This window comes from Tauraco erythrolophus, chromosome 26 (assembly GCF_009769465.1).
Source record: "Tauraco erythrolophus isolate bTauEry1 chromosome 26, bTauEry1.pri, whole genome shotgun sequence".
In the NCBI taxonomy this organism is placed as follows: Eukaryota; Metazoa; Chordata; class Aves; order Musophagiformes; family Musophagidae; genus Tauraco; species Tauraco erythrolophus.
In genome coordinates, this window is record NC_141490.1 from 7,577,866 (window position 1) to 7,596,825 (window position 18,960).

The following is an 18,960-nucleotide window of genomic DNA, read 5'->3' on the forward strand; positions in this document are numbered from 1 at the left end:
TGCGTCCTCCCCCGCCCCCCCCGTGACCCTCCCCATCCCTGTGTCCCCCCCTCCCCTCCCAAGCCCCCCCCTTTTCCCATTCTCACAGCTTTGATTGTATCCATAAGCATGGTTCGACCGGAAAAAAAAAAATAAAATATGTTTCCCAGCTGCCAGGTTATTCTCACAAAGAGGCTAACTAGAACTCGGAATAAAAAAAAAAAAAACAAAACACCCCACAAAATTAAAAAAAAAAAAAATAAAAAGGCCAGGAATTATTTTAATGTTACAAAATAAAATAAAATAAAATAAAAGCGGATATGGCAACGCTACTAGTAAAGTGGAATACATCACAGAAACCAAAGTCTTTTTTTTTTTTTTTTTTTTTTTTTTGCAGGCAACACTGTTCGGAGAGAGGAGAACACTTGACGGGTGAAAAAAAGTGACGTTCTAAATTATGTACAAGAGTATCCAGGGGTGGCTTTGGAAAAAACAGCCGCCTTTACCGTGGTTCAAGGTTTAACTCGCCGTTATCTATTGCTTATCGAGTCAGATCCGTAATAACACTTAAGAGACGGATGCGGAAAAACGAGACACTGTGGAAAAAAGAAAAAAATAAAAACATAAAACCCCCCAAAATCCAGCTTTTTTCGTATGAAAACGCCACGTGTACGCGCTTGTCCGATGTGGAATGTACCTACAGTCGGGAGGTGCTCGCCTGGCGGGGCTGAGCTCGTGGGAAGCGCCCCGCGAGCCTCCCGTCACCCCAAAACTCCTTCCCGGGCGGAAAAGTCCCGACTCACCCGGAACAGGATCCGAAAGCGGCTGGTAGCGAGATGGAAAACAAAAAAAAAAAAAAAAAGGGAAAAAAAAAAAAGGGGGGGGGGCAGAAAGCCCTAATCCTTATGAAGGATGAGACTCAGTTGTTAAATTTTAAGGGGTATCCGATGGCTTTTTCCAGGCACTCTACCAAAGAGCCGGCGGAAAGAAAATCCCTCTCCACCTCCACAAATTTGATGTAGATGGATTTGGGGGAGACGCCGGGCTCTACGACGCAGTTCTGAGATAAAAAGGCGTTGATCCCCACCCAATCCTTGCTGAAGGTTTTGGTGTTGGCCTGAAAATGTAGGAACAGGCACTGCTGGAGAGTCCGCACCTCGGCGATGCCGAGGTAACAGTAGATAATCCGGGCGGATTCCATGTCCACCCGGAGGGAAGCTTGCGGCGAAGGGACCTCCAGCTCCGCTTGAGTCTCACTGCCAGGATCGGGCCCCCTGTGCTCGGCCAGCGGCGACAGGGGCTTCTCGTGGCACTCTTCGTAGCCGATGGCGTACAAGCCAGGGCTTTTTGGGATCCCTCCCGGTAATAAATACTGCACGACGTTGCCTCCGGTGGGTTTGGAGTGAGCGATGGGGATCCAGTCGATCTCCATGTGGAGCTCGAGGCACCTGGCTTCGCTGATGGTGATCTCCAAGAATTTGTAATAAACGTTTTTCCAGTTCATTTTCTGCACTCTGGTCATGATAACCCGCCCCTCGGGTTTTTCCGAGTTGAAATATTCCCGGAGGCGTTTGCCGAGGGGTACCTGCGAGCTGATCTCCGCGTAGTGGTAACGGATATCCTCCTTCCAGCGGGTGTTGTAACCGATGCCGAAAATGGCCAGTTTGTTAGAAAGATGGAGCCTGGAGAAGTCCGTCCAGCTCTGGAACAGCTCCCACTTCAACTGCACCGACTCCAAGATCTGCATAATGTTCTGCATCACGTCGCGTTTCCTGCAAATTTAAAAAAAAAAAAACATGGAGAGAAGGATAAAGGCATCGGTCAACCGGAGCAGCGAAACCCCCCCGGCGAGCGCACCGACTTTTGGAAAAATATGAATCCCTTCCGGTTTTCTCAGCGGCGGGTGTTTTGTATTTTATCACGACACACGTCCCGCTTCCGAGAAAGATTTCTGCTCGTATCCACCCAAAAAAAAAAATCCCCGTGGTGGAAACGTCCTGCTCCTACCCGTGCTGCTTCACGGCGAGCGTGCCTCTAAATCAACGCCATTATCCGGTTATTCTTCCCAGCCCGGCTTCCCGACCGGCATTCCCACCCGAAACGCTTCCACCTCGTTATTGCCCTGGAGTTAACGTGAGCGAACGGCGCTGTGAATTGCACAAAAAGCCCAAAAACAACCCAAAGGAAGGGCCAAGGCGCCCTTTCCAAGGTGGGAAACACGGCTCGAGGAAGCGATCCCGCGGAGCAGAGGACACAACCGACGCGATAACGCGCTGCGCGACGGACGGGGAAAATTCCCTCTGGATAACGAATAAAGGAATCCTCGTGTTCCTAACGATCCCTTTCTCGCTGACGCCGCCGGCGTCAAAACGAGTTTCCACGGAGGGATTTAGGCTTTTGCTAAGCCATCGGGAGAGAGCGTTCGCTCCAGCCAGCGTTCCCATCTCCCGGATGAACGAGGCACCGGGGCGCTCATGAGTGCGTAGGGAGAACGACACGTTTTTGGAATTATTGTCCTACAATCAAAGCTGTAGGATGATAAACACGACTCGTTTGGTAATGGGGAAACCTCCCTCGGTCCAACAAACGGGATTTAAAAGGTTGCTCCATGCAACTCTCCTCCTTTTTTCCCTTGTCGTGTCCCATCTGTAAAGCTGAACCGGCCATCGCATGATCACCGTGTCCCCAAGAGGGTGGTTCTTCCTCCCATGTCCCACCAGGAGAACGTTCTGCACCAGGCAACATCAGTTTCCTTCTTTCTTTCTGCCCGATAAATCCCTACGTGGATCAGAAGGTCTCTTGTTCCATCATACTGATGGAAGCATTGAAATGAAAAAAGGTTTGGGAGCTGCAGACCCTTTCCACAGTGTTAAATCAACGTCATTATCCTGTTATTTTTCCCAGCCCGGCATCCCGACCGGCATTCCCACCCGAAACGCTTCCACCTCGTTATTGCCCTGGAGTTAACATGAGCGAACGGCGCTGTGAATTGCACAAAAAGCCCAAAAACAACCCAAAGGAAGGGCCAAGGCGCCCTTTCCAAGGTGGGAAACACGGCTCGAGGAAGCGATCCCGCGGAGCAGAGGACACAACCGACACGATAACGCGCTGCGCGACGGACGGGGAAAATTCCCTCTGGATAACGAATAAAGGAATCCTCGTGTTCCTAACGATCCCTTTCTCGCTGACGCCGCCGGCGTCAAAACGAGTTTCCACGGAGGGATTTAGGCTTTGCTAAGCCATCGGGAGAGAGTGTTCGCTCCAGCCGGCGTTCCCATCTCCCGGATGAACGAGGCACCGGGGCGCTCATGAGCACGTAGGGAGAATGACGCGTTTTTGGAGTTATTGTCCTACAGTCAAAGCTGTAGGATGATAAACACGACTCGTTTGGTAATGGGGAAACCTCCCTCGGTCCAACAAACAGGATTTAAAAGGTTGCTCCATGCAACTCTCCTCCTTTTTTCCCTTGTCATATCCCATCTGTAAAGCTGAACCGGCCACCACATGGTCACCGTGTCCCCAGGAGGGTGGTTCTTCCTCCCATGTCCCACCAGGAGAACGTTCTGCACCTTTAGTCCCTGCATCAGGCAACACCAGGTTCCTTCTTTCTTTCTGCCCGATAAATCCCTACGTGGATCAGAAGGTCTCTTGTTCCATCATATTGATGGAAGCGTTCGAACGAAAAAAGGTTTGGGAGCTGCAGACCCTTTCCACAGCGCTGGAGAGGTCCAACCTCCCAGCCTCCCATCTCAAAAAAACCCTTGCTTTTACAAGTTTAAGTGGAACACACGTGATTTTGGGAAGGTTCTCCAAGCGCTGGTGCCTCCAGGGGGGACTGAAGGCACTGGGTTCCCCATCGAGCAGTTTGGCACACGATGGCTGGTGCACCCCAGCTCTGCAAACCTCAAGTGGGGTGTCCAAGCTCCTCCACAGACCAGCTCTGAGCGACCACATCCATCAGTACATCAATTTTTTTTTTTTTTTTGAAGACTTTTGGAAGTGGAAATTCACTCTCCAGGGATGAGACGGACAAGAGGGAGGAGGGCATGTGGCACAAGGCCGTTCGGGAGCGCAGAGCCCGTGTTCCACCTCCATCGATACGCTCATCCGACTCAAGACAGACAGCTGAACTCAATTTAAAGCAAGCAATCCCAATCCAAACCCAGGAGAAAAGCAGCGTGGGCAGGTTTTCATTCAACAGTGGAGGAACAGAGCGAAAAAATCTCAAAAAAAACCCTAATAAAAAAGCCCCCACCTTTATTAATTACACTATAAATACTCCTGCTAAGTTTAGTTCAGTACGAAACAACGCTAAAAAAAACGAAATTAGTCACTCAAACTGTTGCTGCTGGGAAGAGGAATAATTTCATGAGATGATCTCCAGCAGCACCTCGCGTACGGGAGAGGAAAAGGGCTTTTTGTGGGGGGAATCCGTCACTTCCAGCACGGAGGAAGCGACAGGGAGAAAAGAAATTTCAAACAAGCTCTGCCGTTCGCTGTCCCGGGCTCTATCCAGCATCTCCACGACTCGGCCGAGCAGAGGTCTCCAGCAGCAAGAGTCAAATTATGACTATTTTTTGTTCTTCAACAGACAAACCCGAGCTGGCGGAGGGTTTACGCCGCGTCTCGCAGGGCAACCTCGTTTTTCATCCGCAGAAGGTGGCCCAGGGCTGGATTTCATCCTATCGGCAAACCACGACCTTCTACTTAGAATCATGGAATCACAGAATGGTTTGAGTTGGAAGGGACCTTAAAGACGATCTAGTTCCAACCCCCCTGCCATGGGCAGGGACACCCTCCACTACACTACTTCTCCAAACCCTTCGCAAGCAGCGGGAACACAGCGAGCTCCCTTCGTTTTTCCAGGTTTGCAGTCACTGATAGCCACAGCAGCCTCACACGTGGGGGTTTATCAGGAAAAGAAGAGCTAGAATAAATTCCAGCGCCCAGGAAGCCCATGATCCGTTTCCTGTAGGAAGCATCTCCCACCCTCTCTGCTGGGATAACAACGTCGTGGCACACGTCCACGTCCCGGGGCTTCTGCAAGCTGCTAGACTCCAAAAAAAACCCTTCCAAAAATCCTTCCAAAATCCCAGGGAGATGAAAGAGAGAAGCAAAGACATTCTCTATGCAATTCCCTAAAGCATTCCTTGAAAGGCAAAATTATCCCACAACAGTCCTAAGAAACTGCTCCAAGAGACAACAATACCAGAGGATTTTTTTGAGCTTTGAGAGGATTTTTTTTCACGTTTCGGAGGATTTTTTTTCACGGCATGTAAACACGTACGGTTGCTGACTTCCCACCCTCCAGCAGCTCGTTTTCCAGCGTAGGAAACACCAGCCTGACTTGGGATGACACTACAAATTACCGGCAGGGGAGCTCGTGTGCGGAACGAAGAAGGATCCGCGAGTCCGATTGGGATGGCTCGTTCCCATCACAGACAGATCTCCAGCCACTCCCTGGATTTTAAAACCCATTTGGGGTTTTTATTTGGGTAAATACGGCACAACTCCCCTCATTTTTGGAAATGCTCTGGGTATTTATCAGATTAAACCGATCCAAAGGGTTACAAGTCAGCTCTGGAAAGTTATAAAAATCAAATAAAAATAATCCCAAGCTTTGGCATGCCTTCCCACCGAGGAGGGGAACTGCCTGAACTTTTCCTGCAAGCATCACTCGCACCGAGCCATCAGAACACGCCACTACCGCGGTGCCGCGTCCCTCTTCTCACTCCTCTTTTCCTCCTCTATTCTCCTTTTCCCTACATCCAAAGGGGCAAACATCAGGCAGATGTGGGAAAGAAAAAAAAATATAAATCAAACAAACCTCAGAGATTACAAATAGATTTAAGAGTTTGGCCTCATGTCGCGATACCCACAGCCTGCCCGCCTGCATCCCTAATGAATCCGATGTGGAGTTTATCCACATTTTAAGTCCTTGTTTTCACGCAGTAAGTCTCATTTTCAACGAGAAGAAGAGTTGTGAAGCTTTCCCAACACTCTGAGGTAACTGGAATAACGTGGAAAGCGGATTTGAGTGTACAAAGAGTCTTGCACAATGTACTTCTAATTACAATCAGAAGTTTCAAATATCCTCCCCTCCTGCACCACATCCCCAGGGAAACACATTCCAGAGGAAAACATTCAGAAATTACTTACTGCGTGTCTTCTGAAGATTCCTGTTTTATCTTTAACGTTCTTTTCGTGGTAGGCATTTCATCTGAAAGGTAAAATTCCAACACATAATTATATTTTAAATAATGCTCCTGGGGCTTCTTGTTTCAAAAAAAAAATTTTAAAAAGGCTGAAATTAAATTAAAAAAAATAAATCAGAGTTGCTTCCTACGTCAGGAAAGTCCACTAGAGCTCTGCACGAGACAGCTCCAGTTCCTAAATCCTCCGTAACTGAACAGTATTTTTATTTTTCTTCCCCCTTTGGAAGAGACGTGGTCAGTCAAGACCTGAATCCCTCTCCGCACGTGCAAAACCTTTCAAGGACGAGACTACAAATTCTCACTATTAAATCACAAATCAACAGAATTGTTTGTTTGGTTTTTTTTTAAAAAAAAAGAGGAAAGAGGGGAAAAAGAAAAAGAGGCTACTCTGCTTTCAGCGGGCACCAGCACGAAGGCACCTGCGTTCCATTTAGACGCCGTGTGCCAACTGTCTCCGATCCGACGGAAGGAGAACAAACCAGGAGACCATGGAATGAGTCAAACTAGGCAGGATTCGGCGCCGTTTCCACACGTTTTGTAATGTCACCTTCTCCCCACCGTTTCTCTCCCACCTAATTTGGAATTTTAAACCCTCTAGGGAAGAAGTCTGGCAGGACCGGAAGGTTGTTTAGAGCCAGCGTGAAAATTTGAATGTTAAACTGCGATTTAAGCCTCTTCCAAAGCATCTCAGCTCACCGACCCCCCGAATACAGATGTGCCCAGGTAAGGAACTGCCTCTCTTCTCCCTGTTTTAGCCTGGAAATCACAAGGGGAAGACAAAAAATCCACCCCATGGCACCAAGAGCCTTGATCCAATTCACTTCCTAACTACTCCCTTGCTTGGGTCTCCATTGAATTTGGTGGACTTAAAAGTTTCCACCTCTTTAAACTCAAGTCTTGATCCTAAAAATATTTTAGGAACCGTGGTTTGCTTTTGATGATGGACTGGGGAACTTCTTTCCCTTTCCTCCCCAAGGATGTCAGGTGCTGGAGACACCCGGAGCACGTTCCGTCCCAAACACGAAAGCTGATGCACGAGACAGGCAGGAGCACAGCGTAAAAGCGCCGTGCCAACATCTCACCCAACTCCTGCTCGCCCGTCTGGTAGCAGTGAAGATCCTGACTGTGGTTTCCCCAATCCTCCTGCGAATATTCCTCCATCGTGCTGCCGTCCGACTCCAGCTCCTGGTACAAGCCGCTGCTGTTGATGAGGACGGGCTGGCAGGGCTGGGAGTCCCATCCTCCCTGCCCGAACACCTGCTCCAGCTGTTCGAAGGTGTAGCTGCTTTTCCTCTTCCCGACGCCGTGCTCCTTCACGCGGCTGTAGCACCTGCGAAGGGTCTGAGACGGAAAAATTCCCGTTAATCAGGCGGCGGCGCGGCGGAGGAGCACACATTCACACCCGCAGACAGTCACGCAGCTCTAGGCAGAGGTTAGGGGTTTCTTTGGCTTCTGCTGGTGGGAATTCGCCCCGCGCTCACGAGCTAAACACAACGCTCCCGAATTAATCTACGCCCGCCAGGAAGCGCCGGTACGTATCCGACGTTCCCGCTGCAGCGCTTGAGCGTTAACGTCCACCGCACGGGACAACGTTGCGTAGCAGCTACAGGTTCGTCAGGTTTAACTCGGGTGATTTATTCTCTTCCCCACTCCAAAAATTAAAAAAAAAAAAAAAAAAAAAAAAAAAAAATCCCCAGATCTGCTATGTAACACAAGGGGAAAAAAAAATAAAAAAATAAAAATACCAAGAGACCCCGAGTCAGAGATACCAACCAGCCAAGAAAATGCACACCTACTACGAGGAGGAGAAAGCAGAGCTGGTGTTGTGCCCACAGCGTGGAGGAGGTGAAGCAGGGAGGGGGAAAGAAAGGGAAAGAGAAAGGAGAGTCCCCCAAAGCAAAGACGGTCCAACCTTCCTCACTCTGGTAAGAAGACACAAGGTACAAAATGTGTATGCCTAAGCTATTCAGCTAGGAAAATATATATTACTTACATATTTTGCATTCCTTACTAACTCACTCTGCCTCTTGTGAAGCTGCTGAAATTTAAAAGAGGTCAAATCAATAATGCTCCCAATGCCCAGACTTCCATAGCAAGCATTAAGTAAGGAATAATAAATACTCTGCCTAATAAGCCTTTAAAAACGGCGCTGGGGCCGAAGAGACGGATGCAAAATCCTGCTCTACTTTCGGGTGATCCCTTCAGCACCGAGGCCAAGCCGTAGCCACGTTTCCCCCCTAATCCGGAGCGACACGCAACTGTTTGGGGATCAAAATTTAAAAAAAAAAAAAAAAAAAAAAAGCAATCTTTATGTGCATCCCTCAATGTGGTTTTAATCCTACTCCCACTCCACATTTGAAAGATAACGATGTGCCCCAGGTTCGCTGGATCTCGATGGTTTTCAGATCGGTAGAGTGCTAAAAAACATATTTTTTTCCGTATTAAATTTATTAGACTGCTCAGGTTCCGGCTCGAATGGCAAAACCACCTCCGGAATTCAAATTTGGGAAGAGCTAGCCCTGTCCCCTCGTGGTCTGGAGGAGGACTGTAACGGACTGCCGAGCACACAGCGTTGCAAAAACCGCTTGTTCCCCCCCAAAAAGGAACCTTTACATCTCCAGAGAGCTCAAACCTACCTAGTGCTCCTCACATACTGGTTTTACAGCATCAGCGGGAAAAGGAATACATTCCTAACCAGTTGCCTCCCGATATTCAGAGCCCTGGGGGCAGAAGCAGAACTCCTAAGTCAGTTTGACCCTGCTGTTTCAAAATAAATAAATAAAAAAAAGACAATCCCACAACCAATCGCACCCAAAAAGAACCCAAAGTAATAAAAAAATAAATAAAGTCGATAGGAACACCCAGGCAGCAATAAGCACCGGAGTTATCCAGAGGTTTAAGGTGGAACCTTTCCCTCGGGATAAATGGGCAGATCCTCTTTGGATGGACATCGCCGAATTTTTACGTTTTGGTCTGCCGGCGGGGTAGGAAACAACCGGCTGCGTCGACCTGGGACAAAGACTCGGCCAAGAAACCTGTTGATAGTCACTGGAGGTAAACTGGGTGGCTGGGGGTACTGGTTTGTTAAAATTTGGCTGGCAAAATTCGGCAACAAGAACCCCTCGGGAACATCCAGGCAGTTTTAATGCTCCGCTTTGCCCTCCTTCCCGTTTCAGAGGGAAAATCACGCCGGAGGACGCATCGCTCGGCTTTTGCACTCCGATTTCTCTCCTTTCAGCCCAAATCCCACCCAGCGATGGGGGAAAACTCTTTGTTTCACTCCCAGACTCTTCCTAGCATCCACCCAAGCCCCAGTTTCTCGGAAATACGTTTCCCAAACCCCAGTTCTTACATCTGCCCCGGCTTATCCCTCGGAGTGAACGGCAGATTTAGAGCCTCTGGAACCTTCCCCACCGCAGTTAACCAAAAACGCCAGTTCTGTTGGCCAAATCCTCTTGGGAACGCTCCACAGCCACAGCCACTCGCTCTGTTTTAAGTGTGTGCTTCAAACACCTCTCCCTGACGATGAAGAGGACTCCCAAGGGGACTGTCTAGATGATTCCGGACCTGGCTGCACAATTCATCTTCTACCTCTGCATCTGGCAACAGACAAACTAAAATTGGAGTGGGATGAGCTCAAGTTTGGTGCCCTCAAAAGCACCAGGAAGCCTGTGGCCAAGCAGCTGGCAGCTCCCTGGTCTTGCTTCCCGGAGAATCAAGACTCCTGCTAGCTCTTCCTCCTCGGAGGCAGTCCCTACCCCTTCTCTAAGTGATGTTCACCTCCGAATAACACGGGTCAGCTCCGTTTCACGGGCGCCCACGGGCTTCTGCCTGCACCTCCCGTGACGATTTTCTTCAGAAATCCTGGGAAGAACCTAAACAACTGCTCAGGACATTTCCCCGGGATGTTTTATAGCACTCAACAGTTCAGACACCTTTCTCCCAAGCAGCTTGTTCTGATCGCCCAGATTTAAGACCGAGGTTTTTCTTACGCACCTCCTCTACTCCTGCCGGTGTCCAGCTCAACTCCTGCTCCGTGGATCCTAAAGTGCACATACATATGTTGGTACAGATGGACAAGAAACCAGTAAATTTAGGACAAGGAACTGAAAACAGACCTGATAATTGCCCAGTGACTGCACAGACTGGAAGAGACCGAGGCTTTTGCTTACTGTTCTGCAACACTGCCTGCAATACGAAGACAGATTATCCCCGCTTAATTCAGAATTACGGAATGCGAAGGAGGAGACAGTCAAAAAGCTCAAGGTGGATTTTCTCACCGTTTCTAACTTACGAGCCCTCGTTCTTCTCTACGAGTGAAGCCACAGGAGAACTGATCTGCAGGAGCTGCAGCGTGACGACCAGAAACACCGGTCAGAAAAGCCTTAGGAAGCAATTTTGGGGAAGGCTGTAGACACAGACCTCCTCCCAACAAAAAAATGAGGGAGAACCACAGCCCAGCGAGCTTTTCATGTATAACCTCAGCGATGGTCCAACGCGAGGAACTCCAGATCCCTGATCCAAGACATACTCTTACTCAGCGAGATGCTACAGGCTCCACAGAGCAGTTAGGTGGCCTACAGGCATGTCCACATTAACCTGTTTAAGTCTCTTAAACGACAGCAGCTGGCCTGGAAGCGGTCCCGATGGCTCAGAGCATCACTTAGCACAACATTCAGCTTCAAAGATGCTCTTTTACTGAATGGGAGAGAAGAGCTCTTGGCTTTACGTCCCGAATTAAGAACAGCAATATCCTTCCTCACCGTGCCACAATACTCACAAGCAACACGAGATGAAACCACACTGGGACGAAAGAAACAGCTTTCAAAGCCTGGAGTGGTTGTAGGGGGCACAGGCACGACGGGCACAGCAAAAGCTCTTGGAATCTTCATTCCTGAGCTGGCTAGTGGGAGCATAAGGGAACAGAGCTGACGACAGTAGCCCGATAGCTCTGCTCAACTTGCTGGCTCATGAATTTTTAGGTTCAAAGATGTGCATGAGGCAGGAGAACACGAGACTGACACGGGATATTGCCACGAAAAGCCTTATTTCTGTGCTCTATCCAGACCAGGAGAAGAAAGAGCACCTTAAACTCTGGAGAGTTTACAGAAAGGGCAGCCAACAACTTCAACACGCCTCCAACACGGAAAACCAAGTCGTAATGCTCCTGTGCAGAACACCAGCAGCCCTGTGCAAACCCATCCTTAAAATTCTGCAGGTGTGTGCTGCAGGAGCTGCCGTGGACCTGTCCACAACGGCTCCGGCCCCACAGGTCGGATCACCACCGGCACTGGGGGACAGGCCAGCAGCCAAAACAAACCACGCTGTGCACCGGAGAGCGAAGCCGCAGTCCTATCCCGACCTGCCCGAACGCACAGGGGCTTCCTGAAAGCTCTGGCTCTGGCCCAAAGGTCTCCGGGACGGAAGAAGGAAAGTGATGGGAATGTCCTGAGGGGAGAAAGGTGGTGAGCGGGAACACAGATGAGCCGATTGTCTGATCGAGCGAGGAACCAGAGATCTCTTTGGACAACGACTCGAAGAAGCAAAGTCACCCTAGAAGACACAGATAAGGGATGTCAGTCGAGGCAGGGCGGGCACGTGTTTTGAAATCGGGTTAGCGAGAGCTAGAACCTCACGAAAACCCAAAAACCAGCAGATTTTCCACCACTGCCAGTTCCTAAATCACAATTAAATACATTAAAAAAAAAAAAAAAGCTCTTGCCTGGGCAGGAATTATTTACAGAAGTGCTACAGGTCAGCCTGGATGTGGCAGGACTTTGCTGGTGACCAACAGGGAACGAAGCCACACGGTGACACGCGGTGCCGAGAGATGAGGAACTTCCTCGCAGCCTACGCCTCGTGTCCCAAAACCAGCCACCTGCGAAGACGCTCCACTGGTTGCTGCCATTAGAGAGCACAGAATAAAATGATTCCTACCCTTCTCAGGGATCTGACGCTGATCAGGTTAGACATGGAGAGACAAGGAGCTCTCCAGCATCGCCTGTGGAGAGGCAGATGGCTGGGCACCTCCATCTCCCACCACACTCAGCTCCCACTTTTGGACAGCACTGGAGGAAAGGAGGAGAAACCAGGCAGAGCTTGAGAAGGCAGACCAGCAAAAAACCCTCTGCCGTGCCCATACCCACTGCAGCCAAGGATTTTTGGCTCTGGAAAGAGTTTAGATGGGATGGATGCATCCTACAGACAGAGCTTGAGACGCATGAGGAAGCGCAGCAGCCTGGACCAAGGAGGTCCCAGAGGCCACCCAGGGCTCGTATCTCTGCTGTCAGCAAGCCACGAGAGACCTCCAGCTCAAATCCTTGCTGGTTCCCACTCTCACACGCTCCTTCCCGACGCCAGAGCAGCCTCTGCAACGACTGACGCCCAAGGGATGCCCAGAATTTCCACCTGCACAAGGGCAAGTGACCGAAATCAGGAGGAGGATTTTTGACACCTTTCCAAGTCCTCTCTAGTTGAGAAGCACGGCAGGGAAAAACTGTTCGGCCCCAAACTTGGATTTAACACTCCCAAATCTCCCAAATCTCGATTTAATGTCCAAGTTTGGCAAGTTTGTCCTTCTGCAGTGAGTTCCTGGCCATCAGCCGTTTCTGTCTCAGCAGGATAACCCGCCGGCTCGCTCCCAGCTCCCTCTGGGAATCACTTTGCACCCATGCAATGAGCGGTGGATGAGCCAGGTACGCCGGAACGACCAGTCCGGAGTATTCCAGACTCCCAGCACGGCTGCAGAAGCTACTGGGCAGTAAAAACGCTCGTCCTGCACGTGCAAAGCCAGACAGATCCCGAGCGGCACGACACCGCTCCGCAAACACCCCGGCCGAAGGCAGCAAGAGGGTTCACTCCACGCGACGCCCTCCTCCCCGAGACGCTCCTCAATACATCCCAGAAGGAGCAAACCAAATAAATCTGTTCTTTGCCACCAAAGAGTTTTATTTTTTTTTTTTCCAGCTTATAAAATCGCTCCCAAAGCCCCGTTACGAACGAGCGCGGCGTCACCGCCTGGAGCTAGACAACACCAACGGCGGATATTCAGGCGGAATTTTCCGTTCCTTCCCGTTTCATGTGGCTTCGTGGCATCCTCTTCCCCCCTTTGTGCCTACGTTCTCCCCGAGCGTTTAACCAGCGTCTTCAAAGGATTTATTTTTCCTTTGAAAAAGAAACTACACGCTTAGCGGGCAACCACAACCCAGCGGAAACCTCCGGTGACCCGTCTGGGGTGAGAGGGAGGTCGTTACCTACGGAAAAATCCAACAGTTTGCGATGGGCAGTGGGACTCAGGAATTCCTGCAGCCAGGAATTTGATGTTGGAGCTGCTCCTCTGAATCAACAAACGCCTCGGCAGCGGCTCCGGGGACAGGAGAAGGAATTTCAGCGGCCGGCGCGCAAAATGAAAACGGAACTCGTGTTTCTGCGGCAGCTGAAGGAACGACACGTTAAAAACATCCCTGAACTCCTTTGAACAGTCTCCTGGCAACTTTTAAGGATTTCTCTCCGCTGGAAAAAGGCTGCAGCCAGGGAATTTCTAGCACCGAAACGCTCTCGCGGCTCAGCGAAGTGCTGTCAGGAGAGGGAGTCTTTGATTCCACCTTCCACGAAGAAAGCCGCAGGCAGAAACTCTTGCGCCGATCCGTACGACCCAGGATTGGGAAAACGACTGGAGCGCGTTGTTGCAAGACCATTCCTTTAACACAAACCAAGACTTTATCCCTCAAAAATCACCCCCGACTCGCACCGCTCCGCGGCAGCCGTGACACCTGAGCTCACCTGCGCTTTCCCACCGCCGCAGCCACGTGCGAAGGCTGGAAGAGGATGAAACGATGAAGTCATGGAGTATTTCCCGACGGAAAACCACCTCAAAGAACTGGGTACGGCGGCTTTCGGCAGCGACGGCTCATTTTCTGGGATTAAAAGCGCTCGAGTTAACGGCGAATCTCCCGCTCGCCGGCTGGAACATGGAAGGGCACGAAACCAGCGGGCAGATCCGACAAGGGTTTGGCCAAATATTCCATCACCTGCCGTAAACACCAGCGCTAAGGTCAAACCTGAAAACTCACAGGCTCTCCGCGCGCTGCTGGAGGGAGGTGATGAGTTTTGGGATACACAAACCTTGGGATACACGCACTAAATCCTTGACCGTGAACATATTTAGGAAATCGGAGAAGGTCTGGATGAAAACGACTCTTTAACAAGTGCTACTTATCATAGGGATGGTTGGAATGTGTCACTAAAGGAGCAAAGATGAAGGACACAACAGGATGAGGAACCTACAGAGCACAAGACAGCTTTTTTGGGAACACAAATCCAGACGTTTCAATCCTCCTGCAGCTCCCGATTGCCAAACTCACCAATCCACCAGCCTCTGAGCCACGATGTCGGATTCCAGGTCTCTTTCCGAAGGAAGAAACTAGGAAAAGCTGCTGGAACGGTGGCGTGTGAATCCCTGAATTTGAAACACACACTTCCAGAGTGGCTCGAACCCAACAGCGGTCTCATTCCCAGATGTTAAGAGGCAGATGAAAATCCGAATTGGGATCTTACTTGACATCCTGTTTGAATTAGGAGAGAATGCAGCGACACAACTGGAAAACTTCCTTCTGCGGAGCTGACTTTTTCCTTTCCAGCTCATTCCTAACTCGCTCTTCGGGATTTGGCAGAGTCCAGGAGAGGCAGGTGTCCTGCAGAAAGCCAGTACCGAGTTCTTCTCTAAAACATATTCACGAAATAAGTTGAATCCGAAACGTTTTCAGCACCATTTACATTTATAACACATCCACAAATCCTCACGGTACTCTCCCTGGCAGGCATTAAGTGAAAGTATCCTACAAAATCACAGAAATACGGGTAACGAACGGAACGACGCAGCTACGTGCTCCTCCACCATCGCCTCCCCGGCTCTGCTTCCAGCTCAGCCGGCCGACAGCCAAGGAAGCACCTGGGACCTCTCCTTGTTCCAACAGCGTGTTCCAGTCATCCTGCTCCATCCTAAAGGTGACTTCAGCAAGAAATCCCACCTTTCAACGAGCGCTCACTTCACAGCAATTCCATTGAAAAACCCACTGCGGGCCCAAAGCTTTTGGAAAAATCCACATGTTTGCGCCTCCGGACGACCGCAGCGATGAAAGACCCTTGCGGTGGGGATCCGGGATGCACAAAAGATGGGCAAAGATGTGTTCAGGCACCACTTGTTAAGGGAAAGGGGGAGAAATCCTTCAGGTGGGATCTTCCAGCAGTCGCCAGAACGCGCGCTCTGGTGCCAAACCCACGACCAGCTCCTGCAGCTCCTACAAACTCCCACCACGATCCGAAGGATCGGAGTCTTGCGGACGAAGCCAGACTGCCTCCAGCAGCTCCTCCACCGCGCACAGCCCAAAGTTTTGCGGAAGAACCGATTGAAGCAACGAGCACCTTGGAAGCCACAGCAAAAACAAGGGACTTGAAGTTCACGGTGCAACAACGTTCCTCTAAAAAAAAACCTGGATGCACTCAGGGATACGAATCCCTGAGCAGCCAATACACGGAGTTGACAAGACGCCGTGGGGAAAAATACATCACAAAACTCAAACAGCTCGAGGAAGGGGGGTGCTTCGTGGTGACCACCTGCTTCCAGGGATGGAGCTGTCTGAATGAACATGGATTGAAGGGCGAGTCTCTCATTCCCGAGTATCCTCGATACTGCAGAATCCCTTCTTCCACGTCTTTTGCCAAGCAAAGGCAGCCCCGGTGTATCCACCTGGAGAATCGCAGCCAGGCTGGGCTGGCAGAGCTGTATTTAATGGATGAGAAGAGGAACGGAGAAACAACCGGCCTCGCTGCTCCGCAGCAATAACGAAGCATTACTTTTCAATCGTTCCGCATTTCCAGCGGCTGCACGGGCAGCTCACAGGTCATGAAAGGGGAAAACAAAATCCAGAGGGAGCTCAGAGCGTTTAACTCGCCCTTCCGAGCTTCATTCACATTTATAAACAGAAAACCCACAGCAATTCCCACCCCATATCCAAATATCTCCTCTTCATAAAAGCTGGGCGCGCGGAGCGGCTGCTCCCAAGCCAGACACCAAACCCAGCCTTTCCCTTTTCCCCCAGGGAACGATGCAACTGGGAAGATCCCTCTTTAAAAGCTGCCGGCAGAGGAAACGCAGCCCAATTATTAAAGAGGTTTCTGCTGCACAGCACGCTCCGGTGCGAGCCGGGGAAGGCGTCGTACCCTGCAAAGCAACTCTGAAGCAAAGGAGCAAGCCACGAGTGCAAGAGGGCAACCAGAGTGCGAGCTATCCCTCATTACTGGGGTAACTGGGAGCCCTCTTTTCCCACAGGGGCTTCCAGGAGCAACTAGTACCACTCCCTCAGGGACAGAAGATGCTGGAGGGCAGGTAAGGGAAGTCAGCCCACCCGGGGCCACGGTGCCCGGCACACTCGGGGCTGAAAGAGGCAACCCAGGGGATGCAGCGCCCCAAAAGTCCAGGGAAAAGGATGCTGTCCGTGTGAGGGGACACAAATAACCGGGACACTGTGTCTCTCCCCACTCAGGACCAAATGATGCTACCACAGCCCACCCGCGCAGAGGCTGAACTCAATGGATGCAGCACCCGGAGCAGAAAGATGCTGCTGGAGGTGGTGGGTGCTGAACCCACAGGACGTGGTGCCCAGCCTGCTCCGGGCCAGCAGATGCCATCTGGGTGCTGCGGGAAGCCGGGAGCCCTGTGGACGAGGTGCCTCGCACCCAGGGGACAGCCAGAGCCAAAGGATGCTCCAGGAAACTACCTGCATGGAGAGACCTGGAAGGGCTGAGCCGAGGGGCCACGGTGCCCCCACAGCCAGGGCCAAAGGCTGGGCTGAGCCCAAGGGACACCCAAAACCAGCGTCACAGGATGCTCCAGAAAGCCGCCGGCATGGGGACATCCCTGAAGGATCGATCCCAAGGAACGAGGCGCCTTGCACTCAGGGCCAAAGGCTGAGCTGAGCCTAAGGGACACCCAAAACCAGCACCAGAGGACGCTCCAGAAAACCGCCCACAGGGGGACATCTTGAAGGATCGATCCCAAGGAACCAGGTGCCTCGCACCCAGGGGACACCCAAAACCAGCACCAGAGGATGCTCCAGAAAACCGTCCGCATGGGGACATCCCTGAAGGATCAATCCCAAGGGACGAGGTGCCTCGCACCCAGGGGACATCCCCAGCCAGAGCCAGAGGATGCTCCAGAAAACCGCCTCGCACCCAGGGCCAAAGGCCAAGCCCTGGCGAGACGCAGCGACGGAAGGATGCTCTGGAAAACGCCTCGCACGGGGACACCCCGAGGGGTGACCCCAGGGACGGGCTGCCCCCACCCCCGGGGGCCACGAGTCGCCCCGGGAGATCGCCCCGCTTCCCCCCCCGCCCCGGGGCCGACCCCCCCGCCGCCGGGGTACCTTGATGCGCTCCCGGCACTGCGAAGGGGTGCGCTCGTAGCCCAGCTCGGCCAGGGCGCGGGAGACGCGCTCGTACATGGCGGGCCCGGGGGCTTTGCTGCCGAAGACGGTGCCGGCGCCCTCCAGCTGCTGGTACCGCGCCTCCACCAGCCGCTCGTTGCCCCAGACGGCGATCAGCGCGTTGGTCTCCGCCGGCGTCCAGGACATCCCGCGGCAAGCGGCTGCGGCGGCGGCAGCGGCGGCGCCGCCCGGCGAGAAGGAGACGGAGGGCGAGGCCCCGCCGCGGCCCCCCGCCCCGCCGCCGCCGCCCCCCAGCGCGGCCCCGCCGGCCGCCGGCCCCGGGCCGAGCGGGGAGGCGCCGCTGGGGGTGGAGGGGTCGGAGAGGCTGCGGTTGCCGTCGCTCAGCGCGCCCGGCGAGCCCGGCGACAGCACCTCCATCTTGGGGATCTTCAGCGGCGGCTCGGCGGCCGGGAGCTGCGAGGAGCCGCAGGACGCCGCCATATTGGAGATGCCGGAGCGAGCGGGCGGAAGTGACGCGCGCCGGCGGGAGGGACTTCCGGCAGCCCCCAGGCTGGGGGGGGCGGTGGTGGAGGGGAGGGGGGAGCGCGTGGCGAAGGGGGCGTGGTTGAGGTGGGGGCGTGGCCACCGAGGGGGCGTGGTTGGATGCGAAGGGGGCGTGGCTCGCTGTGAAAGGGGCGGGGCGCAGCTCGGGGGGCGTGGTCTTGTGGAAGTGGGCGTGGCCAATGCAGGAGGAGGGGAGGGGCTGTCGGGATGGGGCGGGGCTTGGAGGGAGGAGGCGTGGCCAGGGGTAGGGGCGCGCGCGGGGTCGGGGCTTGGCGCGTAGGGTGAGGCCACGGGCAGGGGGCGTGGCTTCGGGGGTGGGCGTGGTTTGCGAGTGGGCGTGGTTTAGGGAGTGGGCGTGGCACAGGGACCCCACACCGGCAGGGTCCCCGTAGCCCCCACCGGGACACGGACCCCATGTGCTGAGCGCCCCCCACCCCGGGTCCCAGCACCCCCCAAACACCGAGACTGAGCACCCCTAATTATAGGGGCGGAGCACCCCCATTTCCGGGGGGGGCTGAACGCTCCCCAAATATTGGGGCCGAGCACCCCCTACCCCCGGGGCCGAGCACCCCCCGCCTCGGGGCCGAGCACCCCCCAAACACCCCCCCAGTACCGAGATGGAGTATCTTCAATCTACAGGGGCTGAGTCCTCGCCCAATTACCGGGGCTGAGCCCCCCATTTATTAGCGCTGAGCCCCCCAATTATTAGGGCTTACCCCCCCCCCAATTATTAGCGCTGAGCCCTCCAATTATCGGGGCTGAGCCTCCCAATTATTAGC

At 52.8% G+C, this 18,960-nt stretch overlaps 1 protein-coding gene across 3 annotated transcripts; it reads right to left on the minus strand.

Moving 5' to 3' along the window:
* Positions 1–870: 870 nt before the first annotated feature.
* Positions 871–18,118, minus strand: MSANTD2 (Myb/SANT DNA binding domain containing 2). Of its 3 annotated transcripts, XM_086627005.1 has the most exons (5): positions 17,618–18,118; positions 8,188–8,232; positions 7,277–7,535; positions 6,139–6,199; positions 871–1,751 (listed from the first exon to the last, which is right to left on the minus strand). In XM_086627005.1, exons 1-5 carry the CDS (start codon positions 18,116–18,118, stop codon positions 899–901), a joined length of 1,719 nt encoding a protein of 572 aa, XP_086483131.1. In that variant the 3' UTR covers positions 871–898. The 3 variants fall into 3 exon arrangements, with proteins under 3 accessions (XP_086483131.1, XP_086483133.1, XP_086483132.1); XM_086627007.1 differs by lacking the exon at positions 8,188–8,232 and having other exon boundaries at positions 7,277–7,379; XM_086627006.1 differs by lacking the exon at positions 8,188–8,232.
* Positions 18,119–18,960: the final 842 nt, after the last annotated feature.

Coding starts and splice junctions, on each gene's coding strand:
- MSANTD2 (XM_086627005.1), bottom strand. CDS start 18,118: ATGGCGGCGTCCTGCGGCTCCTCGCAGCTCCCGGCCGCCGAGCCGCCG. Junction 6,200..7,276: donor GACGGGCGAGCAGGAGTTGG/GTGAGATGTTGG, acceptor TTTACCTTTCAG/ATGAAATGCCTACCACGAAA. Junction 1,752..6,138: donor GAATCTTCAGAAGACACGCA/GTAAGTAATTTC, acceptor TTAAATTTGCAG/GAAACGCGACGTGATGCAGA.